Genomic DNA, 27860 nt, shown 5'->3' with positions numbered 1-27860 from the left:
GCTCTAACAAACAGCAGTGGCAACATTTCTGTTCAGGTAGCTGAGGGAGTCATTTGAATTAATGGCTCACTGTTCTTCAATTCACAGGTGTTAACAATTCTCTCTCCTCTTTAATGGTCTTGATGTTTCACTAATCATGTTCTTCTGGCAGTTTTGCTGTCTACTAGTTACTTGGGTGTCTCTCCTGCTTCACAGCCCTGCATACTGTTTTAGCGGTCTTAAAATTTGTAGAACCATCCAAGGAAGTCAATCATAGCTAGGGTTATAGCTTTTTGAGCAGGAAGGGAAGAGTGAGCAAGCTGAAGATTAGGCTCTGTTCCTGCTCTGTGTAGCCATAACTAGAAAAAATATTTTTTCTTCATTCTGTCTTCCCGAAAACAAGTTGTGTGACTTACTTACAGACATGTAGTATGTAAGAAAATACAGTACTTTTAAACAGGAACCCATCATGCCTTGGAGAAGGTGGCTAAGGGATCTGCAACATCTTAATGGTTTTAAAACTTCATTTCAATTTAGTTTTTCTCAGACACAGAAAGCTGCTCATATAATTTATCTGGGATTGCATGCTCCCCATGCCCTCCCGGGGTGTGCACAGCAGTAGGAAACGCTGCACCCCCCTCTCCCCACCCCCTCCAGATGAGCCACTCACAGGTCTGTCCCTGCTCTGCCCCTGCCCCAGCCTCACTCTCTCCCTCACTGCAAGGGCCTCGATCTGCCCTTCCCACACCCCTTTCCTCCACCCTCGCCTCTTCCCCCACAACAGACTTACCAGCCAGGTGCCGCTCTCCATGCTTCCTGGCTGCATATCGGAATGGGATCAGTATCGGCTGATATGGCTCACTAAAAATTGGCCATCAGTATTGGCCCAAAAGATCTCTTGGTGCATCCCTAGCTTTTCCCACGCTAGCTGATGCAAAATTCACATTTAGCATCTCCATTTGTGGGAATATACTGACTTGGGCTTTGAACTTGTATGCAAATTACTATTCATCATCTTTTCATCAGGCCAGAGTACTAGTGTTGAGCTGCCTGCATATAAATACAAGGGGCCATGCTACCTCCATGCAAAGGCAGAATGGTTATTGGGCAAGTGGTGAAGAATCTGAACGCTAAAACACTATCTTATGGAAGACCGATTCATTATTGCCACCAAAGGTTCTGCTGCAAAGGTTCACAACGAATCTTCTGTTTTCCAGAAGGGTCTGTATAACTTTTGTGAAGTACAAGGACTTAATCATCGCTAAGGAGGTGGTGTAAGGAATAAATTATATCATAGGCAGCTGATAGAACACCAAATACAGCAGGGATTTTTTTCCAAGACTCTCCCACAGCCATCTTCAATATCTTATGTCAAACTTAATATCTGTCTTTTACTAGACGGTCCAATTTGGAAGTCAGTCTGTTCAGTGAGCAAAAGTAGTTTTAATAATTTGTAAAGTTAGTTAGCAATGTACATCTAAGCTATTTGAATGGTTTAGTACAGAAGTAAAATAGGCCATTTTTTTTTCTAACATGTTTAATAATGATTGCACTGCTTAATGTCTGACAGAGGTTTGATCATTTGATAATAGTGTGCACACCTTTTCTGCTAAGCTACAGCTAGTGTACTCTGGTAAGTTAAGATGTCATAGCGCTCATTAGTTATTGCTGGATATGTGGAGAGTTCATGGATTATCAGTCCCGCTTTTTGCCATTTAGCTATATCGCTGCCCAGGGGTACCTGGCAGAAATCAATCTTTGAAAGCAGGTGCTCACCAGCAGCAATGTTGTTGTCTCTAAATTGGGTCATGTAAAAACTTTTTGCAGCTATGCTTCAGAGAATGGCTAATTCATTTGGTAACTTAGGAACACATTCTGTGTGGTATCCACAAACTATGAAGTGTGTTCTTCTTGGAGGCAGGAGTATAGTGCCAATACAGCCACTGTCGTTTTCAGGCATTCATTTGTTAAGTTGAACAGCTATCACAGAAAGTTGGGGTTGGAAGGGACCTCATGAGGTCATCTAGTCCAACCTCCTGCTCAAAGCAAGACCATTCCCACTAGGTCATCCCAGCCAAAACTTTGTATAGGCAAGTTTTGAAAACATCCAAAGATGGAGCTTCCACCACCTCTATGAGTAATGTGTTCCAGTGTTTTACTACCCTCCTAGTGAGAAAATTCTTCCTCATATCTAACTTAAACTTCCCTTGCTGCAACTTGAGACTGTTGCTCCTTGTTCTGTTATCTCTCACCACTGATAACAGTCTAGCTCCATCCTCTTTCGAATCCCATGTAGTTGAAGGCTGCTATTAAATCCCCTGTCAGTTCTCTCTTCTCTAGACTAAATAAGTCCGGTTCCCTTAGCCTCTCCTCATAAGTCATGTGCCCCAGCCCCCTCACCATTTTTGTTACCCTTTGCTGGACTCTCTCCAATTTGTCCATATTCTTTCTGTATTGGGGGCCCCAAAACTGAACACATACTCCAGATGTGTCCTTACCAGTGCCAAATAGAGGGGGACAATGACTTCCCCAAATTGGCTGGCAATGCTTTTACTAACTCAACCTAGTATGCCGTTAGCCTTCTTTACAGCAAGGGCACACTGTTGGCTCATATTCAGATTATTGTCCATTGTAACCCCCAGATGCTTTTCTGCAGACCTGCTGTTTAGCCAGTCGGTCCCCAGCCTGTATTGGTACATGGGATTGTTCCATCCTAAGTGCAGGACTTTGCACTTGTCCTTGTTGAACCTCATGACATTCCTTTTGCCCCAATCCTCCAATTTGTCTACATTACTCTGAATCCTAGCCCTACCCTCCAGCATATCTACTACTCCCCCCAGCTTGGTGTCATCTGCAGACTTATTGAGGGTTCACTCAATGCCATCTTCCTGGTCATTGATGAAGATGGTGAACAAAGCCGGCCCCAGAACTGACCCCTGGGGTACTCCACTTGATACCAGCTGCCAACTAGGCATCAAACCATTGATTACTACTCTAAGCCCGATGCTCCAGCCAGTTTTCTATCTACTTTACAGTCCATTTATCCAGCCCATACTCCCTTAGCTTGCCTGCAAGAATGTCATGGGAGACCATATCAAAAGCCTTGCTAAAATCAAGGTACCCCACATCCACAGATCCAGTCATCTCATAGAAGGCAGTCAGATTGGTCAGGCATGACTTGCCCCTGGTGAATCCATGCTGACTGTTCCTAATCACCTTTTTCTTCTCCAAGTGCTTAGAAATGAATTCCTTGAGGATCTGCGCCACGATTTTTCCAGGAACTGAGATGAGGCTGACTAGTCTGTAGTTCCCTGGATCCTCCTTTTTCCCTTTCTTAAATATGGGCACTGTTTGCCCTTTTCCTGATTGCCATGAGTTCTCAAAGATGATGGCCAGTGGCTGTTAGCAATTAAAAACCTAGGATTCCAAACTAGCTCAGGGATTGACACGACACCTCGTTCGATGAGTGACAGAAAGACTTTATTTACTAGAAGTATTCAAAATCAAGTCAAGTGAGCCCAAACCAAATTAAAGTCCAGTAATTAGCTATAAGGTGATGATTTCTCACCAAACAGGCGACGAAGAGACCGTCTGTTTCTCTTCAAGTTCCTTAGTAAGTCGGACACATCAGCAGCTGGTGTCAGAGAGATTTCTCACTGTTGAAGTGTGCACGCTGTTTGCTGTTTTACTGCCTTTTATACCCTTAGTTTAGCATCTTCAAAGCATTCTTTTAGTTGTGTAAATCAAGAGAGAGTCCCAAGCAGTAACTGACAGGAAAAGCCTGCTCATTACTGGTTATCAGAAATTTCTAATTCTTCTTCAGTGACAAGAGGTTATCCCAGTACTGATTAACAACCAGGAAAAACATACATGTCCTTGGACTAAATCAGGAGGAGACATCTATCACATATGAAGAATGTATCTTCCTACACATAAACACGAGTTAATCGCAAAAGAAATATTTACCATACTAATTAATCAAGGATAGACATTTCACATGGTTAGACACCAGACAACTGTGAGCCTGCCTGAAATCATCCTGAATATAGCAAGATAAGCTGGAAGAGATACTTCATTATTCCTTCTCAGATGGCCTAGCCGTGAACTCACATCCTCTTGCATTCTGCAGTTAGCATCAGTATTCTGTATTTTAACTTTTGTGACTAGGCCTGAGCTTAGCATGAGTTTCAGAGTCATCAGTGGCTCTGCAGTCATATCGGCCAACTCCCTCAGCACCCTTGGATGCAACGCGTTTGGCCCTATGGACTTGTACACATGCAGCTTTTCTAGGTAGTCCCTAACCTGTTCTTTCACCACTGTGGGCTTCTCCCCACAAACTATGCTGCCTAGTGTAGTAGATCTCAAGATCTTTGTTGAAAACCATGCAGTTAAGCTTTATTGAAGTTGAAATGATATTGGAAGGTCACAGTGCTAGGTTTGATAGTAGCATTTATGCCAGCTGGGCGATGTCTATAAATTCAGTTGGCCCTGGGTATGACTGTAAACTGCATACAACTGGAGGGCCTGGTGGCAACACGGTGGAGCTACTCGTGGTGGGGTAGCTCCTATAAAATACCACAATATTGCAACCCAGAGTAAAGCAAGTATAGGGTGCCTCAAAACCCTAGTCCCCACTACCTTGTGATTTTGCTCCTGGATTGGAGAAAGGCTAAGGGACATCATACTGACAAATGTGCCCTTGCTGAGGCATTAGGCAGCAGCAGTTCTTATCTGTTGTTGTCTGGCAGAAGCTACAACCATTGAGGCACTGTCTGGACTCAGTGTGGCCTTTGGATTCTCAGTGGTCTAAAGCAATGAATGGTTTTCAGTCTTTTTTGTACCAGGTGTTACCAGATTTGCTTATCACTTTGGGGTGCACTCATTTATTAGGGGTGTGTTTCTGGGGTCTCTGTAATTCTGTCAATGTGCTGCTTGTGTTACTTGTGTTTTTATGTGAAGCTGTATCTCTCCCTTCTGCAAGTCCTCACCCCCAATGGAGCTATCTATCAGGACTCAGTTTCAATGGGGCTGGGTTCATCCAGCCACCAGATCAGTCATGCATACACAGATTAACATGACATGCCTGACCCAGTCAGGTTGATCAGCATGTACAGGCTGATACCCTCATATACCAGGAATCAGTTCATCAGGGCAACAAAATGCAGTCAGACACAAGCACACAGGTGAACAGAATACCTCTGAATCAGGCTGGGTGTCCAGCTGACACCCTCATGGACCAGCATTCAGTTCATTAGGGCACGTCTAAGCCAAACTGGGTCAGTCAGCCTATACAAGCTGATCCCCTTATATGTCTCAAACTCAGCACGTCCCAATCTTTTGCTTTAACTGTCCTAGTAGTGGTAGTCTCTTGATGAGTGGACCCCACAGTATTTTGGGGCTTTACAGGGATCTTTGGCTTAGGTAAAAGAAGTGTTGCTGCAGAGCAAGCGGGGAAGGTGAAGTAGAGAAGGAAAAATGCATCCGGTTACCATCAGTTTGACTATAAAAGTTATTTATTGCTAAGTATATGGAATTTATGATGGTACTAGTAATAACAGCCATGCAAGGAAAAACAAATAAAAACAATGACAATATTACCCTGGTTCAATTAAGTATTTGGAGAAACCTAGCTCAAACTTAACTAATAAAATTCTGGTTCAGAAAGCTATGCCTAGAGAGAAAGAGAGAGAGAAAGGAAGAGAGCAAGAGCTGGGATCAGACCGTTCCAAGGTAATTGGGCGGTTTGTTGACAGGCAAAGTTCCTAGCACGATCGTTGAATGTTAAACGGGCGACCAGAAGAGACTATCTGTTTATCCCATCTTCTCGAAAACAACAGCGGATGGTGTCAGAGAGATTTCTTCCTTTTGAAGCACACTGTTTGCTATCTTTCTTATACCCTTAGTCCAGCCTCTTCAAAGCATTCTTTTAATTGTGTAAATCAAGAGGGTCCCAAGCCGTAAATGACAGGGAAAATCCTGTTTATATAAACGGTTTCAATTTAAATGAATTAACCCCTTGTCACTGAAAAAGGTATCTGGTTTGAAACATCACAAGAAACTGATTAACAACCAGGAAAAACAAAGTTTTAAGGAGTAACCAGACACTTAGAAGCCATCTTGATATTATTATGAATATAGAAGAGAAACTGGAAGGGATACCACATTATTTATTCTCAGATGGCCTAGCTATGCTTGTACTGTGAAGTCAGCATCAGTGTTTTGTATTTTACCTGTTGTGAATAAACCTCAGCTTAGCATGACTTTCAGATCGTACTGTAGTCTTTTACTGGTGCCTTGATTTGGTCTGTTTTCTAAAACAGTTAAATCCCAAGGGCACATGAAACATAAACTTCAGGGGACTGATTACTTGTAGTGTTCATAAACTTTGTGGGGAGGCCTTCCACCAGTCATCCTGGGAAATGTAGGAAATTGTGGTCAGGGCTCCAACGGGTTGGATGTTGTGATGAGCCCTTAACCATTGTTCAACTGTCGCCCAGACCCCCTCTGACTCGGTCTCTTGCCTCAGCATTCCCTAACCTGGCAACTGAGTTTTAGTAAATCAAGTTTAATAGGCCTCTCATACTGGGACGGGAGAATGTACGGCCCAAGATGCCTATTAAGCTTTTCTTCTGCTTAGTTCTGGTTAGGTGATGTGTGGGGGAAGAAAAAGTCCTTTGTAAGTCCAGCAAGCTGGGTGCCAGGGTTCCGTCAGGAACACAGAGCTGACAGATAACACAGGACCCATTTGTAAACATCAATGGCCAGTCCCAACTCAGTTGTGTTCATGCCCCACACTCCCGACCTGCTGCCCCCAGGCTCCAACCTCCCAGTGTGTGGGGCAGGAGGTGGGTGTGTGGGGTGCAGGGGAGGTGGGCAAGCACTCCCTTGCAGGCTGGAGCTCTGCGAGCCTGCAAGGGAAGAACCAGAGTTGCAACCTTTTTCTTCTTTAGGAGAATCCACTTTTAATGTTTGTTTGCGACCCTTTCATATATTCTGGCAACCCATGTGTTGGGAAGTGCTGGTCTAGAGTGGGGGATGGTTGGTCTTGGGCAGCCTCCACTCTTCCATACTCTTGCCTGGGTGTATGCATCAAAGGTTTTGGTATGATGGTTGCAGGACTCCCTACAAGTGGATTCATCAGGCACCTGACTAGACCTCTTACACGTACACCATGATCTAGAGGAGCAATAGTTGCCTACACTACGAAGTTTGTATTGGGTCCAGCCCAGCTCTGGGTTGCTGAAAGTCATACCCTATTCAACTTGAGTGGTTTTAGACCCTGCTTTGAGTGCTTACTTCTCATCATACATTGCACAGGGAGCTGAAGTATAGGGTCATGACTTGCCCCTGAGGAACAGGTGCCCCATAGTTTAGGTAAGGACATCTAAGTCCTTTACCTGATCTGACCCTAAATCCATTAAGCCATTCCTAGTGCAACAATTTTTAAACTGCATTTTTGGTCATGTTTGAAATGCTTTTTGGCCAAGCTATGTCCCTGGTTACATTAAATACTGCAGTTCCTGAAATGGTTTATAGAATTACATTTTTTTTAAAGGTCTTATTAAATTATGCATGATGCATAGAAAAGACACAGCATGTGAAAGGTTAAACAGTGAAAAATTTACTCTGAAAAACATGTTGTCATGAAACAAATGATACTGGGGAAGTTTGCCCATATGTGTGTGGCTGATCACCCTCCAAACTGATGACAAAACCACAGCTCTCTATGAAATGGTCAGGAAGGATCTTCAAAAAGCAGGGGGGGGGGTGTAATTGCTTTGTTGGGCTTTTTTCCAGTGAACACTTTGCTCCCTGTAACATTCTTTGAGAGCTGCAGGCTAACGTGCCTATTGCTACTACTGTGTTTCGTTTTAACTGCTTGTTTATGTCCATTTTGTTTTACCTGTTGCCTTTGAAACCCTCCAGCACAACCGTGTCTCAGGAAATTCACAGATACACATTTCTTCCAGTGACAGGGATAGCAAAATATGATGGTGTCCCTACAGCATGTTATTTTCTCAGTATTGTGGCCATTGGCCCAGTAAACACTTACACTGTTATGATGACTTTTATTGTGGAATTTAATCTCCTCAGATTTAGTATATAAGCAGTGTACAGCAAAGACTTTGGGACCAGTCATGGTCTTTTCCTTCCATTGCAGTCTTGCATTCAGTCACAGTAAAAGTGTCAAATACTGTTCTGCAAATGTTCAGTGTATTTTGCATGAAAAAAATCTGAAGTAAATTAGTTCTTTGGATATCAGTGAAATATTAGTGCACAGATGTGTTTAAAGGCTTGAGTTGCAAAACTGACCTTATTTGGGTTTGGGCATGTCTGCATCTAGGGTTTTAGTTCAGACCTAACCCTTGTGGTAATTGGCAGGGTAAGGGTGGGGTGTTTAAACAGAAGGGATGCCTTTTGGTGTATGTGGATAAGCTTCTGTATCCATGTGATACTTCATTAAAGACATTAATGCTGTTAAATTAATTTAACTCCACTATGTAATTAAAGAATTTTTTGCAAAAATGTAGTTGGTCTAGTAAAAGATATCACCTCTCCCATGAGTTCTGATTTCTTAACTCCACTAAGACTATTTACAAGCATCTGCCTATTTACAAAACCCTTCATTTTTTTCCATTGTAGCACTAGAATGTAATTATTCTTATATACTTGAATGCTAAAGTTATGTATGGTGCTTTATATATTGAAGTAAAATGCGGATTTCTCTCTTTTAGACATGTAATCGTGAGGACTTCTCCAAACCACAGATACGTGTTCACACTGAGAACTCATTCATCTGTTGTTCCAGGGAGCATTGCATTCAGCTTGCCTCAGGTGATTGTGTGGTTTCACTTATTAATTACTAGGAAACAGGCAAAATGGGTTTTAAATGTGAGGAGACACTTCTATAATGTCAGATCGTGTAAGTTAACAATTTCAATAAGAAAGGAAATATTTGTGTAGATAGAGTTTAGCTAGGATTTTAGGGAAGACTCTTGAGAACATCAATAAATCTCCCATTAGTTCTTCACTACTTCTTTTCTTTTTTTTTTAGATATAATTAAAATAGAAACAAAATGAATAATAGCAGTAATTTGCTTCAGTTTAATGTTTTAAAAGTACGTTATTGACTTCTCAGCACTTTGTTTAGTCACTGTTTCTGTTTTGACAGTGAGGTAAGAGTTAATTCTGTGGGTCTTTTAGATAGCAGCATGAAGAAGGTTGGACTTGATGAGAGTTGTCCTCAATAGCCATTGCAGCTATTTTTTTGGGGTTGACCATTGATTTTGAAGTAGATGGATGTAATATTTTTCAAACAAAGACATCAAAGAGAGGAAAATCATGATTTCAAATATTTTTGTCACTATTGCTTTTTTGTTTCCTTTTCATTGTCAGTATTTTGTTATATCTTATTGGAGCTGCTTTACTGTTCAATCTATGCTGAAGTGCCTATGTTTCCTGACAGCTCCAATGAGGAAGTGAGCTGTTCTTGTGTGCAAATGGATGACAGCTGTCTGTCTAAAGTTTTTTTTTTTTTTAATTCTTTTACAGCGAAAATGGGCTGGACTCTCCATTGGACAAGATATAGATGGTAGGTCAATCACCTGAATGTAAAATTAACACATACTGATCAAAAACAACTCTTTCATTGGTTCCAAACTAAAGTGAAACTGGGCTGAAATTGTCAGCTCTTCTGTTGTCTGATTGAAAGTAACTTTGCTTCCTGCCAGACTGAAGTGTTGATCTTATGGCTGTGGACTTCTTATATCCAGCTGTCAGGAGATTTGGATGAGTTTTCTTGCCACATGCCAGTATGGTGTGTTAGAAGATGAGTACAGCAAATCCATGTAATAATCTGCTGCTTGTTTCACTTGGGTTTCTTTAGGCCTATGATTTTTAACCAGGGTGCTGAAGGCACACAATGTTCACAGTGTTAAGTGTACAAACATAATTCACAAGATAAACCAAGGGATTGCAACAGGAATCCATAGTGTTAAAACCATTCTGACCTGCCATGGTCTTTCCAAGTTCTTTGTAATAGAAGAATTGCTCTGTTATTTTTCTGTATTTAAAAAAAAAAAAAAAATGTGTGAGATCTAAGAGCTGGCACTTTCTGAGGGCTGACTTGAATCTGAAAAGGTTGAGAATCAATGGGCATTTATACACTCTTTTTTTTCCAGTGGTTTGCTGATTGATGCTAAATTCACATTTAGCATCTCCATTTGTGGGAATATACTGACTTGGGCTTTGAACTTGTATGCAAATTACTATTCATCATCTTTTCATCAGGCCAGAGTACTGGTGTTGAGTTGCCTCCATGTAAATATAAGGGACCATGCTACCTCCATGCAAAGGTAGAATGATTATTGGGCAAGTGGTGAAGAATCTGAACGCTATCTTATGGAAGACCGATACCTTATTGGCACCAAAGATTCTGCTGCAAAGGTTCACAACAAATCTTCTGTTTTCCAGAAGGGTCTGTATAACTTTTGTGAAGTACAAGGACTTAATCATCGCTAACAAGGAGGTGTTAGGAATAAATTATTGAGTCTGCTCCACACGTGAGCTGAGGTGAACTGCACTGCACCCTGTACAGTTGTATAAGTGGCGAAATGTGTGTCGGCATGTAGAAAATGGCGGTGTGCTTTTGAACTAAAGCACCTCCAAGGTGTGTTAGTTTAAAAGCTCACCATCGCCATTTTCTCAGGGCTGATGTGCATTTTGCTGCTTATACAACTGCAACACCTACATATGTAAAAATACCCATTGTGTTAGCCAGATTAGGAAATGACAAGAGTGACTTTGAGTGTTGCCAATGTCGAACTCTGGAAAGCTGAGGTTAGGAAGCTTTTGAGGCTGAGGGCTGTTATAGTATATCATCATATTCCAGCTTGCCAGACCGTAGGGCTTTGTGAATAGTATTGGTGTTCTGGTAAATGTGTGTTTAAAATATATTTCTATTATAATGCCAGCTATGACAGCATATATGCATGTGTCTAAATAATGTTTAATCTATTCCTGAAAAAATAAGTTTCGTTATTTTAGTGCATAGGCCAAGCAATACAAATAAACCAGCCTAGCGTAGATGTTAAGTAATAGCTGTCTTAATATGAGAAAGTGATCTTATACAGGAGAATACTGCTATTGGCTGTCAGGTTACTCATGCCTACCAGCATGTAGCTAAATCCCATGTTAGGTGAAGGGTCCTACTTTAAATCCCGTTCACCCATTGTCTGCCCATGTGCTCATCTAGTCTTTACTCTAAACTTTTCGGAGACATTAGTGGCTTGGCATTTGCTGCCACTTAGCGTGGAGGTCTGAACTAATCCTTGCCTTTGCTTTTGTTCTTGCTTGTGGGTGTGATCAGGCTATGTTTTTGTGGAGCAAAAATTTGAAGAATTGAAGTTAGAGGAACAGTTAATCCATGTTTTTGGTGCTTTCGCGACTATTAACAGTAGTAGAAGTCAGTTTTCAAATACAGACCAACTTAATTAACAAGACTGAGGAGTTCCTTAGTTGCTCCTCTCTGGGAATTGCATACAAGTTAATACTGATTATTGTCTTTCAATTCAGCTGTGCTACTATGCGTGTCTAGCCGCTCTGCCCCTATGGGTCTCCTATTTGTGTTTAACTGAAGCTGTTGTGCTGAGATGCTGTGTTTCTATGTCTCTGTCTCTCTTCTAATACAAACCTCCTTTGTATAATGTCTCTGGCCTCCTCTTTTTCTCTCAGTCTGTTTTTCCTTTACCTGCCTCTTGCTATCTTCTTTGTCCTCTCCTGTCTTCTCTTATTTTAATACTTAGTGTTAACATTAGCTGTGGTGTCAACACTGGAAGCATTAGCAATGATTGCTATCAAGTATTGGTTGCAATAATTGCCAGCAACTCAGCATGCCATGCATGCTGTCTAAGGGAGATCAATTGTGCAATGCCAGATTGGGATTACACATTTGAGGTGTAGTCCTGTATTGTATAATGAACTTGGAAAATTAAGAAATAATAATTAAAAAAATCCTCTGAAGTACCTTAAAAACAGGTATTTGGTAACAGATATTTCATACCCTTCATAATGTTGTCAGTTAAAAATATTCTGCTTTCTAAGCAGTTGTGCTCCTACTAATTCAGAATAGCTAGAATTTTTCAGGAAGGCATCCTATAATGTAGTGTTAATGGCATCCATCACTTTTGTAATACTGATCTAAGGTCATTACAAATTCATGAGCTCATTTTCTTGGATGAGCAATGCTTTGGCTTCTCTGACGCACTGAGGGGTAACTCCAGCTCCTACCAAAAGTAGAAGAAGGAAGTGGGAGGTGGGGAACCTTTTATCCCTCCAGCCTGCCCTAAGGTCTTTCAAAAGCTTTTGAATGCATACGTGAAACAAGTGTCTCAATTTGACCAATGGCCTGCCTAAGATGAGAGAAAATCCTTCCATCCAAGCAACTACCTAATGCTTCCTGCAGTCTCAAATTCTTTAATGAGTTTGGGCACTGGAACACCAGTAGCTGAGTGCTCTACTTGAGCGCTCTCTCCAAGACAGTGAGTGCCTTTGCTAGTGCCTTCACACAGTTCAAACACTTTAAATTTCAAGGCTTTGGAGGTGCTCAGTTACACAGCCTCCATCCCCACCTTCTACCACCATTTTAAGAAATTAAACAAATATGTATAATATAAATGAAGAGATAGAATAACCCTCTCTAGCTTACCTGGAATTTGGGACATGCTAAAAGATTAATTATATTAGTCTCTTGTTCCATGTTACAGCATTAGTCAAATTCCACACCCATTGCATAATTTTTTTCAGTGCTTGCTGGCAAGGAATTTTTCAAATTTGGGTACATGAATATGCAAACTGCATAATGGTGATCAAGTAAGAGCCTAATATGGTAACTAATTTGATTGCCTGGATAGTTCTGTCTGTACTACACATAAGTCGGCAATGTACCACAATCTCTCTTACCTCCACTGAGTAGCACATTAGTTTGCCATGCTTGTTTCTGTATGTTGTGTTTAATTTTACAGTTTGAATAGATTAAAGGTACTCAACTTGCTACCATATTGCCAAGATGCTCAGTTTTTAAAACTGACTTCAGTTCCAAAATGAAGAATTTTATAGATATATCTAGTTCTTCAGAGGCCTGCTGTGGTGAGAGGATCAAGACAAGCCTTATGTTTGTTTGCAGGAGGGTCAAACTAACTTTTGAGCTCTCTTAACTTTTGAACACTTACCTCTCTTTTTTCAGCTTGACTCTTTTTCCTTACAAAAATATTTTGTATATGGATATACATAATCCTTAGTCCATTAGTATGTGAAGATGCCTGTAATTAGAAAGATTGTCCCTCTGCCTGTACTGTTTCTCTTCCTTACTTGTGGTGTTCCATTTCAAAGCTAATCTAAATGCAAGGAAGGAAAAGCATTTCTAAAACTAAGGTGATGTTATTGACTATCTTTTTTCCTGATTACTTCCATGAATATATTAAGTCATATGTTTATAAATCATGTTAAATCTTTTAACTAAAGAAATGCATGGTTCTGTCTACTGTTTTAAAACCTGACAGGTGAATTCAGTTTTTATAGGAGCCTTTTGCATTCTTACCTTAGAAGACATTTGGCAGCCCTAATGTGATCTCTGCCACTGTAAAGTATGTAGGGACAACCTGGTGATTAGAGCAGGGAGCTAGGGATATTTATACCAACTTCAGAGTGAGTCTGGGCACTCCAGTGATGAACAAGCCCTGCCCGTGTGTATGCGCCAAGTTTGCAAATTAGCTTGTGTAGATGGCTTAGGAGTGAGCCTGAGCGTATGCTTCAGCACTGTGCTGAGGCTCCCTATCCTAAGGTGTGCCAAACCTGATTCTGAACCATCTTTGGCTCATTTGTGGACCTGGGTGTGTACAAGCGGGGCTTGTTTCTATGCGCAAGCTCACTGGGAAGGAGGTATGGACATAGCTTTTTATTAAGGCTGTGCCTAATGGCTGTTTCAATTTAGTTTCGGATTTGATCGTTTCGGAGGACAGTGATTTGTTTTGGTGTTTTGGATCACTGTCCTGTTTCATGTTGGCCGAATCTCCTCCAAATCTGTTCCGAACAGGCTGCAAGCTTCGCACAGCCCTACCCAGCTGGGCAGGGCTTGGGGCCTCAGCGGGGACCAGGACAGAAGCGTGGGCCCTCGGAACTGGGTGCCAGGTTTCAGCAGGCTGCCACTGCAGGCTGGGACCAGCAGCAGCACTGCAGTCTTCTCAGTGCGGGCTGCACCAAGCAGCTGCTGCTGGCCCCAACCTGCCTACACCTCCTGGGAAGAGCTGGGGAAATGATCAGAGAGCTGGAGAATCGAATCTGGAGCTAGATGTCAATATCAGAGCAGTCCTTCCCCCCCCTTTTTCCCTCCCTCCTCCTTAGTTTTTGTTTCCCTGCAAGCCCAGCTCTGAAATTCTCCAAAACATTTCTGGAACATCTTGGAGTCTTCTGTTTCAATTCAGATTTGGTGTTTCAGGCACTGGAACAGCCTGAAACACCTCCAACACGAAACGGCTGCCGAAATTTCGCACAGCTCTACTTTTTATGTCGGAGCTTCAGGAATTTATACCTGCTCTGGCAAACAGACTCCAACTTTGGGAAGGTAGCTTGGTTTGTCTCTCTGTTTGTTTAGTGACACAGCTTCTTTATGTTAAGGGTGCCCAGGGGTATCTTGTATTCCTCCAGAATGGGGATCCAGCAAAGCTCAAACTTTTCAGACTGATGAAATAAGGTCATACTAGTATGTACCCTAAATCTGCTTTCTCAGTCAAAGATTCATAATACACAGGATACACACCCACACCCTGCCTCCTAGTTAGTGCAGAACGCTCGAGGAAAAGTACATGTGACCTGCATAAGAAAAATCTAATTCCTCTATCCCCCTGTGAAGACAAAACTTGTCTTCCCCTAGAGAGCATTGGGCATCAGGCAGACCTTTCACACAGTCCTTTCTTGTGTGGGTTTAGCGTGTTCAGTTCTTAATTTTGGACTATTTTTTAATGCCATTCAAGAAGCATACAACACTTTTTTTTTTTTTAAGGTATATACCTATCACAGAATCATAAATTATACGTTGGCATTGAGCAGCACATTCTAATGCTGATGTAGCTGTAAGAAGAGCTTCACCATCACATACAGTAGGTATTTGGGGGAGACTCTAATGCAGATTTTAAATATGGAGTAATGCTTTTCCAGTGTCATGGCCCATTTGTTGTGGTTCTCTTCTTTCATCTGGCTTTATACCATGAGATCAATGAGGCTCTGTTGTCAGAAGCAACAGTGAACTGTTTGCAAGGAATCAGGCATTTTGTGTACTAGAAAAGTTTTTATGTGGTATGGATTTTTAAAGCCTTGAGTGAAGTGACTTGGGAATTGCACTTGCCAGCCAAGTAGGCCACCGTTTTAGTATTAATATTGTATATAATTGGGCAAGTTTATCACCAGTTCTACAGCATATTAAGTACTTAACAGGATCCCAATGCAACTCTGATAATGCTGAAGCTTTTTTTTTCTTTTCAAGTATCCCCATACACCTTTGACAAGATCAAGCACTGCATTGGCACAATGACGATTGAGATAGACTTTCTGCAGAAGAAGAGTATTGACTCTAATCCATATGACTCGGACAAGATGGCAGCTGAGTTTATCCAACAGTTCAACAACCAGGCATTCTCAGTAGGACAACAGGTGTGATGTTTGTTGTTCATGATTTCAGCCACTCCCATTCCCTTATTGTCTTGGTGACAAACTCACTGGTATGTGCAGTATTATGAGATATTAAGGGAATGCTTAAGTAAACTTGTTCTGGAGCATTCCCATCGTTTGTTTAGAGCAGAGGGTGTTTTGCACAGAGACCGTCTATAATGATAAAGTGTCAGTGCTTCAGTGCCTGCATTGGAGAATATGAACACAGTGTTGCAAAACCTGTCCTTTTCATGGTTTTCTCCTAAAGGAAAGTTAAGGGTGGTTTTTTTGGCAACTTTGGGAGATCTGGGCTATATTGCTAACTCAGTCATAGATTTCTTGAGTCAAAATCAGGCCTGATATAAGTGAATGGATCCCTTTTGTTATGCCGGGCAAGCTGCTTTAATTGAATCAGGTTTCTGCTTCCTCATCAGTTATTCCCTCATTAATGTGGTTTATTTTTTCCCTAGTCAGTCTCCTGCCATGACTTCCTTGAAGTGTTTTTGTTCAGAACACTATTTTGACACTGAGCCAGTTTCATTGTGGAATGAAACTGCAAAAGGCAACATGCTGTTTTGTGTTGTAGAGTAAGATTCTAGTTCTCTTAAACTTTTAAGGACAGGAATGGACTAATTCATTTTCTCTTTGTGAGGTTGATAAACTTTTCCTGTGTAATGGAGTGCAAGCAGTCATTGACAAAGACCTGGAAAGTGAGCCTTAGAGTTAAACTACCCTCACTTTGCACAGCTGGGAGGGGGTCTTTGGTTAGTTTGAGGGAGAATATGAAAAGAGGTAATACAAAAAGACAAGGTTCTTGGAGGGAAAGGGTAGAAGACTTCTCCTGAGAGAAAAAGCTACATAAGGGAGTGGGGAGAGGAAGAGCAGGTAAGGAAAAAGAACCTTTGAAAACTAGAACGAAGAGCTGAGCTATTTTTATGGTCTGAGATTGTTTGTTTATTGGAGGGGTCAAAGCCAAAGAGAGGTCCCCAAGAGGGCAGCAGCTCTTCAGTTTGTAGTGAAGCACATGGTTTATTATGAGAGAGAGACATTTTTGCCCTGGAAGGGGTGAGACGCTAAAAGAATCTGGCCAGAAGGCAAGGTCCTGGACGTAGGAGATAATCAGAAGGACTCACATGGGAATGCTCTGGGGATGCTAAGCTTACTGACAACTTCACTCAGAATCCCATTTCTCAAAACCAACTGTGGAAAACCCCATCAAAATGTGTGATTCCTTTTCGGCAAGGTAAATCTTTGTTTTCTTTCCCCTCCCCACTTCTTTCCGCAGCTCGTGTTCAATTTTAACGATAAGCTTTTTAGCCTTTTAGTAAAGGATATCGAAGCCATGGATCCCAGCATCCTGAAAGGCGAGCCCAGCACAGGCAAAAAACAGAAGGTAGGGATAGTGGGATTTATGGTAGAAACTGACTCTAAGGAAATGCATTTTATTCTCCTCTTGCACTCACCAGCCTTATGCTGTTAATTTTTTTGGAGTGCAAATGCACAGTTAAGCCACACAAACAACTACATGGTAAGAAGAAAAATGAAACAAGGTATTTTAAACATAAGTTTAATCTGGAAAGTACAAATATCATGAGTTTATCATGATAGTATATTGCTCTAGGGCAGAGCTTGGTTACTTGTGTATGCTGCTGGTTTATTGTGCAATTCCATGTTTTAATATACTTAGATTTTATTAGATCAAACCTTTAATTCTGAACTTTCTCAGCTTGTAAAGCTTGCTTTGTGGATTTTTGTATTCCTCTAAAACTTTTTATCTTAAAGTTTAGTATATCAATAACTTAAACTCTCTATTTGGGAGTTGCTTGTTTTCTTAGTCAAATTCATCTTCCCTACTAATTCATAGAATCTTCTCATTTTTCTGCTGGCAGGAAGGTGAGGGTTTGCTTCTCCAGCTGTATTGGGCTCATTGCAGAAATAACACATTAATACACGTGCTTTCAGAGTTGCATGTTGAGTTTGAAGTGTTGGCAACTACATTTCATAGCAGAGAACCAACTTTACTCTTTGCAGTACAGATGAGCTGTGCCGAACTAAATTCATTGAGGGCACAGACAGAAGTGCAACTCCCCGCTGTAACTCATGGCGCTTCACAGGAAGCACTATGAGTTACAGCAATCCCCCAGACCCAACAGATATTTGTTGTTGGATCCTGGGGGCTGGGGGATTGAGCTGCAGTTTAGAGTGGCTGTGAGTCTGCAACTGCTCTCCCCTAGGTCTGCCCCTCCCCACTCCCAGCACCAGTGCTGTCTTCAGAATGGGAGGGGGGTAAGGGAGAGGAGGGAGATCAGTTTGGGGGTTGCCTAGCAAGCAAGTTGGGCGGATGGATTGGGATCAGGCCCTTTTTAAAGCACTCTGAAGCTGTGCAGTTCTGTAAAGGCACAGATGTAGAGCGCTTTCTGTGGCTGATCACATGACAACGTTGCTTGTGTCAGCACTCTGTGTGTCAGAGCCTTTAAAAAAAAGAAACCAGCTTTATAGTTCTTTTTAATTATCAGGACTGTTTAGGTATAAGAAAGCTTATAACTACAAGTTGTCACTCAATAGTGAGAGATGGATCTAATGGCTCTAATCTGACTATTCACATTCATTTGACAGCAAATTCCTTCAAAATGAAGCTTGTTTTGCAATGCTTCCCATCTTTTTGGGGGAAGTTAGTAGGGACCATCCACAGAAGACTGACTCTGAAGTCCACAGAATCTGAAGTCAAGACTAACTTCGAAGTTTAACAATTTGTGTTTGCCCCCATATACAGATTGAAGTGGGTCTGGTTATTGGGAACAGTCAAGTCGCATTTGAAAAGGCTGAAAACTCCTCTCTCAATCTGATTGGTAAGTTCTTTTGTACTCAGCATGAAGGCAGTGTAACACCCATTGCTCCATTGTAGCACAGAAAGCTAATATTTACTGACTATTTACTCACTAGAGTAGTCATGTAGGTCTTTATACCATGCTCACCAAGGAATCTATAACACATGCAGTATAAAAAAGTGGGTCTGAAACTCTAAACAGTAAAAGGCTATTCAGCTTCCCTTTTCTATTTAGTCTTCTAACCCCACTACACCTGATAGTGGCTTCTGCAGGTATTCATTGACTCTGAATTTTTTTTTAATAATGTGGAGTTGAACTTATTCATAAGCAGAGTAGTACAGTTTTAAATGAAAGTATGTATCATCACTTTATTTTTCAATTAAAATTTCAAGCAAATTGAGGGTATATATAATCAGATTTGAAAAATTGTACTGTTACAAGTTTAGAATAAAAATTAAATGACCCGAATTGTAAATGCTGTTGTTTTCCAAAGGCATGGCTAATAGGATGTCTCAATTACATTTTATATTGTAGAACAAGAGGCTAAAGTTGTATTTTTATGATAAAGTCTTAGAGAGACAAAATCTTTTGTTGCTTTGAAGCAAAATTACTTCTGAGTCAGTAACTTTTTCATTGTTAGCAGTCTCTTAAAGTGATCTTTTTTATACGCACTAGCCAAAATTGTTAAAAGCAACAGCCTGAAATCAGAGTTTGAAGGCTTTTGTAAATTTAATCTCTACTTCACTTAGGAGAACAATTCCCATCGACTTCAAACTACAAACTCAATGTGACGGGAAATATATATACAAATATATATATTTGTAAGAGCATCTCAGATCTCTAAGGTACTCAGGCTAGCAATTAAAGATTTTTGCAAAAATCTAGCTGGTCTAATAAAAGATATCACCTGTACCATGAGTTCTGATTCCTTTTTATTTCCTGGATCTCTCAGCTTTTAAAAATTCAGTCTAGACCAGGGGTTTGCATCCTAAAGCCTATGATCCAGATCCAAAACAGAGCTATTAAGCCAGAGCACTTCAGCAATGTTTTGGCGGGGGGGGCTTTGCCAGCATGGTAGCAGCTACAGGCAGTGGAATTGTAAGCAGAAAGGGGAGAAGGGGGTGCAGGAGTAGGAGGTGGAGACTGGCCCCAGCCCTGGCAGCATAGGCCAGGTTGGAAGCAGCCTGTGGTTGGAGCTCCACAGCAAAATGTTGCTGACGTCTGACCAAGGTGAAGATGATGGCAGGAGATTTGCCTGTCTGCTATAATTGTGGTTATTTTCACAGTAAAGATGTTGAGTCTTATCTTTTGAAACATAATGAGTTTTTTTTAATATAAAATTTCTTAGAAAAGGTTTTATGTAAAACTTGAAATTCTATTGGCAATTAAGAAACTAACTAAACACTTACAAAATAATCTTTCATACAACCTGAATTCAACGCCTTTGTGCCTATGTTTTATAATGTAGTCTTTAATTGCACAGCCATTCTGGGTTTGTTTGTTTGTTTTTTCTACAGGCCCCTTCCTAGTTCAGAGCACAGGGTAGATATTACTCACTAAAAGTGCAGCAGCTGCCCAATGTGTCTTTTTCCGTCAGTGTGAAACTCCAGACATTAGATACCATGCGTCATCTGCTTCATAAACTATGCAACCTGCTTCATAAACTACACAAATTTGATTGATTCTCTGAGCACTGTTTGTCTTGTGTATTAAATAAGGCTGGGGTCCTTTGAAAGAATTACACATGACCATGTAATAAAACACAGAATCATAAAGGTGAATTGAATTTGCACAGATTATTACTACATATGTAGTACGGGGAAAAATAAATAAAAGCCATCCATTAGAAAGAATTCATAGTGTACAATTCCACAGGAGAGTTGAAAGGAGATACCTAAAAATTATACAACTGACTGCAACAGAGGAAGCAGTCATGTTTTACTAGTCTACTGTTCATGATCATTGATGAACAGGTTCTCTCAACTCTCAGGCATGTGTTTGTATGATCCATTAGAGAAGAAATTAGGATATGAGATTTTTTGACCTGGTCTGAGGCTAGATAAAGACATTTGGAGCGGTTAGATCATCACATTTTAAAAATGGCCACCCAATCTAACTTGGTTTGCTCAGGTGTGAACCTTACACTAGTTAGGTGGATCCAAGTGTGAACTGTACAAAAGTTCAGGACAGTTAGATTAGTCTTAAAAATGGCCATGCCAATCTAAGTTAACTCTACCTTCAAGGTGTACCTAACTTAGATCAAGTTGGCCATTTTTAGATCGATCTAACTGTCCTGAACTTCTGTACAATTCCCAGGCCTGAGAGAGCCCAGCCACTGGCCTCAGCCCAGGAGCTGTGCTTTTCCTACCTGCTCCTGTGTCACCAGCCTATTTGTAGCCCCCCTGCTCCCCCCCACTCTGAAATAGCCAGCATGCCTCCCTGCCTCCACCACCCATCCTGCTAAATACGTCATCCTTCAAGCCTCTCCTGGTGCCAGTCTAGTGCTGGGAGCTGAGCAAGTAAGTTGGGGGTGGGGGAGGTTGGTTTGCTGGTGGGGAGCAGTTGTTCATATGGGGGCGAGGGGGGTTGGGAGGCTAAAACAGCTCCTGGTCCTGGGGCATGGGGAGGAGAGCACCCCTCCCAAGTCCCCGTGGACCCTGTGAGTCCTTTGATCCTGTCAAACCCTCTTGGACCCCAGCAACCGCCCTTCAGATGCCACCTGCCCCCACTTTCTCTTCCTCCCCCAACTGATTTCTGCCCCTCCTCCATCCCAACTTACCTTGGATCAGGTGGCCATTTTTAACTTGATCTAACCTCCCTGAATGTCTGTATGTACCTTAATTTAGGCCCATGGACAACTTTGTGCCAAATCCAAGTGTCATCATTTTTCTTCTTCACTGGTGTATCACATAGTGTTAATTGTTTAAGTATAGTTTGATCCTTTGATAAGCACTTTCCAGTATGTTATGGATAACTATATTGTTAAAAAGTAGGGCATAAAACTACAACAAATGTGTGCATTAAGGGTAACTGACAACTAAGTGCTATTTTTTAAATTTCAGATTGCCTTTGCTCTCTATTTTGAATTAATCCAGTTCTCTTCATTTGTTAATTTCAGTTTTATTCCTGTTTTCTAGCAAAAGTGTTTCAAATAAATTAATGAGTTTTATAATTACAAAATCAAAACGTGTCCATCCAGCTTTTTAATTTTTGAATATACTTCTGTAATATACGTCAAGTTTGGCCAGAAGGGGGCAGGATAGACTAAGAATAACTAATGCAGCCAGTAATTTGAGCAACATCTGTGTTCCTAACTGCTAGTTAGATGTAAAAGGAGAATATGTATACAGTAATTCCAAGGAATCAAAGGATTCATGTTCACTATTAATTTTTGCAACCCTATACTAGGCTTATAATTCCCTGTTTTTCTTGATCAGAGTAATATAACATTATTTTTCAGTGTTTTTTATAGTGAGGAACCATAGAGATTAACGATAGCACCAATTAACACTCACTCCTAATGCTGGATTTTTCCCTCCAACATGCTAGCCTAATATAAGGGGTGAGATGGTGTTTCCAGTACCCATGCCTGTACTTTTTATAGTCTCTGTATTTGGCTCTGTCTCTGATTTGGAGTCCACACGATTTGTACCATACACGATGCCTCCTTGAATTCTAGGATTGCTACTTCTAGGTAGTTTCACAATGGATGTTAACAAAGCAAAGCAAAATCGCCAGAAAATCAGTGTGGAGAGTAAAGGTTTGAGTGCAGTGTTCCATGTAATATCTGTTGCAATGCTTTTTGCAAACTGAATGGATTGAGCTTGAAATGGAACTACTTCTTTTGATTGGTGGCATCTCAGTTGTGTTTTTATTATAGCGTTTGTGCTTAATGTAATCATTTTCTGTTATTGAAGGCAACTACCTAATGTGTGTTTTTAAAAAACAATCCAAGTTCTCATGAGGGGAATAAAGGTTTCATATATATTTATTTTAATAAACTTGTTGAGTTTATCACAGTGGTGTTTGTAACAGTATTGTGTGTAGACTATAAAATCTATGCTGGTGTTTCCTCCAGCATATCTAATTGGCTGCAATTCTGTAGTGCCCAATCTATGAAGTGGTTTCTTTTTCTATTAAGGTAAATCCAAGACCAAGGAGAACCGCCAGTCAATTATCAATCCTGACTGGAATTTTGAGAAGATGGGGATAGGAGGCCTTGACAAAGAGTTTTCAGACATCTTCCGAAGAGCATTTGCTTCTCGCGTTTTTCCACCTGAGATAGTGGAGCAGATGGGTGAGTATAGTACCAAGAAACATACCTATATGATAGGTATTCAGGCCTAGTTCTGCTTCAAATGGATCAGATACCAACTACCTGTATGATAACTCTGTGTATTAGTCAATTTATTTAGCTAAGGGAACCTGGTGAAATAGGAAAGCATACTCTTCCCACAGTTTTCAAACCTCTATGGTGCTTTATTTATTTAACTGACTAAACAGTGCAGTCTAAAAGTAACTGAAATGTTCAACACTGTAGGATACTTAGTTTTGTGTAGATACTTTTGTTAGAGTCCATATAATCTTTTTTCTTTCCAAGTGGACAGGGAACTTATTCATACTGATACTTTCATCCTTGACTTCTTAGTAGTGGCCTCTTTGCTCAAATCAGACAGGATAGTCCACCCTTATTTTTCTCGAGTTTGACTTGAACATGATATCCTTTTACATTCTTCATTATTGATCTTATTGCAAAACTACATTCTCATATGCCTGACTAGTTTTGGACTGTCTGAATAAACCACACAGGATGTGATGCCTGTTAGAATTTGTAGAATCTACTAAACCCAAGTATAGCATTGTTTGGGGCAGGAAGGGTGGCTGGCTACGCTCTTGGTGAACAAACTTGTCTGGCATATCACTTAACTCCTGATTTCAGAGGTAGCCTGATTTCAGAGGTAGTTGCTGCTATAGCAGGCAAGCAAGCTTGTACTGTAGGATTCCAGTTTTGTCAGCCATAGCTGCCGCTGATGCTGATGCCATGTCTAGCTTTGGCTCACTTCATTATATTGCTGGACTGTTTAAATTCTGGATCTGCGGTAGCCCATGTTGATACCTGTCTTTCAGATGCACATTTATGTGTTCATCTGTCACTGCCTGATCTGTCTTTATTTCTAGCACTCATGAGATTGTGAACTTTCTAGTTTAGTTTCAGTGGGAGAAGCAGGAAGTTGCCATAGTAGCTGAGCTGTCAGGTTTTCTTTCATATCCATTCAAGAGTTTACCCAATGTTCAGTTAGGATATTGAGCAGTAATATTACTAGATTGAATGTGCAGTGATACCCATCTGATGCAGGGCAAGATGAGAAAAACCATTAAGATACTAAAGACTGAACCAGGTTAGTGCCTGATCAGGTGTTTTCCCCTTTACCTTTTTACTTCATATGGGACAGTAGCCAGGATCTGCTGAATTCTCCTTCTGCCTCTCTTGGATATGTCATTTTATTCCTGTTCCTCAATGTGAAGGTCTTGGTCCTACTAACATACATAGCTCTATGAGAGTATGGCATTGCTCTTCTACAGAGTGGAGGATGGAAGGGGTGCAATAAGGGGATTGAGGTAGAGGGAGGAAAACCTGGGCTATTATCATGAGCTCATCTCTTTTCTTCTTACTGAAAGTGGTGCAAACATAGAGTTGAGGCAGCTGTTCATCAAATAAAGGTTAAGGTCTTAATGGAATGAAGAAAAATGATAGATGAAGGCTTTCATCACCTGAATCTTGACATTTGAAATAGCCATGATGCGTTATCTTCACAACAGTGATGCACCATTACTTAGCCCGTAGTGTTTCTGTGGCCAAAGAAGATTCAGGCATTGAAATATTTCTTCAGTTGAGTTTAAAAGAGATTGCATGAGAAGATTTGAAAGAATTTCAGTTCCTTTTCCTAGTTTTGATGCAACTACACCTACAGTTGCTTCAACAGAATACTGAATGACAGCACATTAACCAATAAAACACCACAATAAGATTATATTTCTCCAATGTTCTCATTGGCTTGAGATGCCTTTAAATGCAAGACACTCTTATTGTGTGCAAAAATTGACTCTGCAAATGTAATGCTGAGATGGCAGCAGTATAATTCAGAGGTCAAGAACTTTGGGTATGTCTAGAAATTGGGAAGCCTCTAGGCTCAATCTGTTCTCCTTTGAAAGGCTGCCATAAAGCAGGGAGAAAAACTGTTCTCCTCTGCTATTGAGGGCAGGACATAAGGCAGTGGATTTAATCTACAGCAAAGTAAATTTGGATTAAATTTTAGGAAAAATTTTCCAAGTGTAAGAATGGTAAGACAGTGGAACAAGCTGCCTAGAGAAACTGTAGAATTGCCTTCAGTAGAGGTTTTCAAGAGGAGCCTGACTAGGCATCTGTCTGAAATGGTTTAGGAATAGTATGTCCTCTGCTGTGTAGAGGTTTGGACTAAGTGGTCCTGGAAAATCCCTTCCAACCCTATTATGATGCTCATGTTCAGGCCTTTCTTTTTCTTCCTGTATTAAGCAAACCATGTTACTAAAATGATTTTTCTTTGAAAGAGTACTAGTGTATTGAATACCACCGGCAATGAGTTAGAGATTGCCATGTTTGTATAAATACATAGACCCTTGCCTCTGCATGTTTACACGCATACTACACAAAGAGGTATTTTGCTGGGAAGGGAAGGTTAAGACTCCCAGCAGAACTTTCCTGTTCTCTCAGATGAACCCTAGGGCTAAAGAGCTTATCTGAAATTTGAAAAAACAAAGCTTTCTGACACTCTCCCCCCCCGCCATATTAGTCATAACTTGCTCTTCAACTGTGTTTCAGATCTCAAATGTCAATGTGACATCTGTTCAGGTTAACATATAATTTATTAGGAAAGGAAAAGAAAGCAATTGCTTGCTATCTACAACTGCAGAAGTTGCCCTTTTTCTATTTGCTGTGGAGTGCATGCACGTTGCCTTGTGTTCAGAAGGCAATAAATATGCCATTTTCTACTCTTAACTGCATAGAGACTGTATTGACCCTTTAAGAATTGCTTGTAATGTGTGGTTTCCATAACTTTCAAAGTATGTTTAGAGATGGACCATATAAATTATCAGTAGCCACCCAGATCTGTAAAGGACAGGCCATACAGATCACTCTGAAATCTGGTGTATGAGAGCTGAAAACTTAGGAGACATACTTTGTCACAACTCCTTTTGGCATTAAGGACCTCCGTGCTAAAGTAGTCCTGTGATTATTGCCTGGAAGTATGGGTTTAAAAGCATGCGGTTTGCCTTCCAAAACAGAATCTAATTTTTATACGGGCAAACTGAATGATGAGGAACTTTCAGTGTGAATTGTGAATAGCTGAGGGTGTTACCAAAATTGCATCATGCTTGGTGTAGCTGAAGGTTTCCATTAGTGTCTCTTATTGCTGTGGTACCATTTAGGAGCCCCAGTCGTGGATTAGGGCCCCATTGTTGTAGGTCAGGGAGCATGATGGGGAAAAGGAAATCAGAAAGTGGGACTGGTTGGGATTAAGATGGGGAACTGGGGCTAGTAACCACTGGGTGGGGGCAAAGGAGACAGGCCTGACAAGGAGGTAGAAAGTAGGACAGAACTGGGACTGGCAGGGCAAAGAGATTTAGGACTAGGAGCTGGGGAATGCTAGGACATCATGTTTGAATGAGAATAACACACAGGCTGGGAGCAGAGAAATGGAGAGACCTGAGGAAACTTGGAATTTGTTTTGCAGATGTGAAATACTCAGTGATGTGAAATAGTGTGTAAAATTGAGTCCCAGGGGGATCAAATTAGATGCTCCAAATTAGAGGATACTTTTGACCTTAATATCTGTGCCTCAGCTTTCATCTGTAAAGTGAGGAGAAAATCCATTTACTTCACAGGGTGTTGTCAAAATAAATTCATTTATGTTAGTAAAGCTGATGAGCACCATGGCGAAGCCCCCGAGGAAATGAACAATTCTGTCTTGAGAGCAAGGTTTGTGAATAAGGCCTGGCACCATGCCTTGCACAATGGGGAGAAAACATTTTGAATAGTTGTTCATCCAGTGGGTACAATCCATTCTGTGCACTAGATGAGGCAGGGGTCCTGTGAAAAAGTAGCCTTCAATGATGTGGGTAAATATGGTCTCATAGTGCATATGCAGAAGCAGGCTAAGTTTAGACTTTATAAGCTGCTTTTGAATATTTGACATTGTAATCATAATCCTGTTCTTTTACTGTAGCTTGTGTGTAATTTTTCTCTATGTAGGAATGGAGCTTTTCATAGTTCTTGAAACCATTATCAGTTCTATCCATAGCCTCCTTTTAAATGTTGTGGCACCAGTGTAGATTACCAGACCTTCCTTTTCAGAAGGGAGTGTGATTAGTGGTTAGTGCAGTGAATTGGAAGCCAGGACTCCATGGTTTATTACCAACTTTACCATTGACTTCAATAATGAAACGTCACTTGGCAACCCAAGTAAAAGACAACAAGAAATTGTTTTTTAGATATATTGGGAGTAAAAGAAAGGCCCAGGGAGGAATAGGACCCCTGCTAAATGGGCAGAAACAATTGGTGACGGACAGAGGGGACAAGACTGGACTCCTCAACGAGTTCTTTGCCTCAGTGTTCCTAAGCGAGGGGCACAACAAGTCTCTCACTGGGGTTGTAGAGAGGCAGCAGCAAGACGCCAGACTACCATGTGTAGACCCTGAGATGGTGCAGAGTCATTTGGAAGAACTGGATGCCTTTAAGTCGGCAGGCCCGGATGAGCTCCATCCGAGGGTGCTGAAGGCACTGGCCAACATCATTGCAGAGCCACTGGCGGGAATATTTGAAAGCTCGTGGCGCATGGGCCAAGTCCCGGAGGACTGGAAAAGGGCCAACGTGGTCCCCATTTTCAAAAAGGGGAGGAAGGAGGACCCAGGCAACTATAGGCCAGTCAGTCTCACCTCCATCCTTGGCAAAGTCTTTGAAAAAATTATCAAGGCTCACATTTGTGAGAGCCCGGCAGGACAAATTATGCTGAGGGGAAACCAGCACAGGTTCGTAGCAGGTAGATCATGCCTGACTAATCTAGTCTCTTTTTATGACCAGGTTACGAAACGCCTGGACACAGGAGGAGGGGTGGATGTCGTATACTTAGACTTCAGGAAGGCCTTCGATACGGTATCCCACCCCATACTGGTGAACAAGTTAAGAGGCTGTGACTTGGATGACTACACAGTCCGGTGGGTGGCGAATTGGCTGGAGGGCCGCACCCAGAGAGCCGTGGTGGATGGGTCGGTTTCGACCTGGAAGGGTGTGGGCAGTGGGGTCCCGCAGGGTTC

General features: G+C 41.3%; 1 protein-coding gene across 3 annotated transcripts in view; it reads left to right on the top strand.

The window, feature by feature from the left end:
• The window catches only part of NSF (N-ethylmaleimide sensitive factor, vesicle fusing ATPase), a 106701-nt gene that overhangs the window by 5487 nt on the left and 73354 nt on the right, over positions 1 to 27860 (top strand). For 2 of the 3 annotated variants that reach the window (XM_006017664.3, XM_006017663.3), the window contains exons 3-8: positions 8715 to 8814; positions 9532 to 9571; positions 15518 to 15684; positions 16967 to 17074; positions 18455 to 18530; positions 22651 to 22806. In XM_006017664.3, coding sequence (XP_006017726.2) covers positions 8715 to 8814; positions 9532 to 9571; positions 15518 to 15684; positions 16967 to 17074; positions 18455 to 18530; positions 22651 to 22806 — 647 coding nt within the window. Of the gene's footprint in view, positions 1 to 8714; positions 8815 to 9531; positions 9572 to 15037; positions 15135 to 15517; positions 15685 to 16966; positions 17075 to 18454; positions 18531 to 22650; positions 22807 to 27860 lie in introns of those variants that run through there. The other variant, XM_014516905.2, reaches the window with a different exon arrangement.

The sequence above is a fragment of the Alligator sinensis genome, unplaced genomic scaffold (assembly GCF_000455745.1).
Source record: "Alligator sinensis unplaced genomic scaffold, ASM45574v1 scaffold755_2, whole genome shotgun sequence".
Classification (NCBI taxonomy): Eukaryota; Metazoa; Chordata; order Crocodylia; family Alligatoridae; genus Alligator; species Alligator sinensis.
Note: the sequence above shows the minus strand (reverse complement) of the source record. Positions and strands in the feature narration are given on the sequence as shown.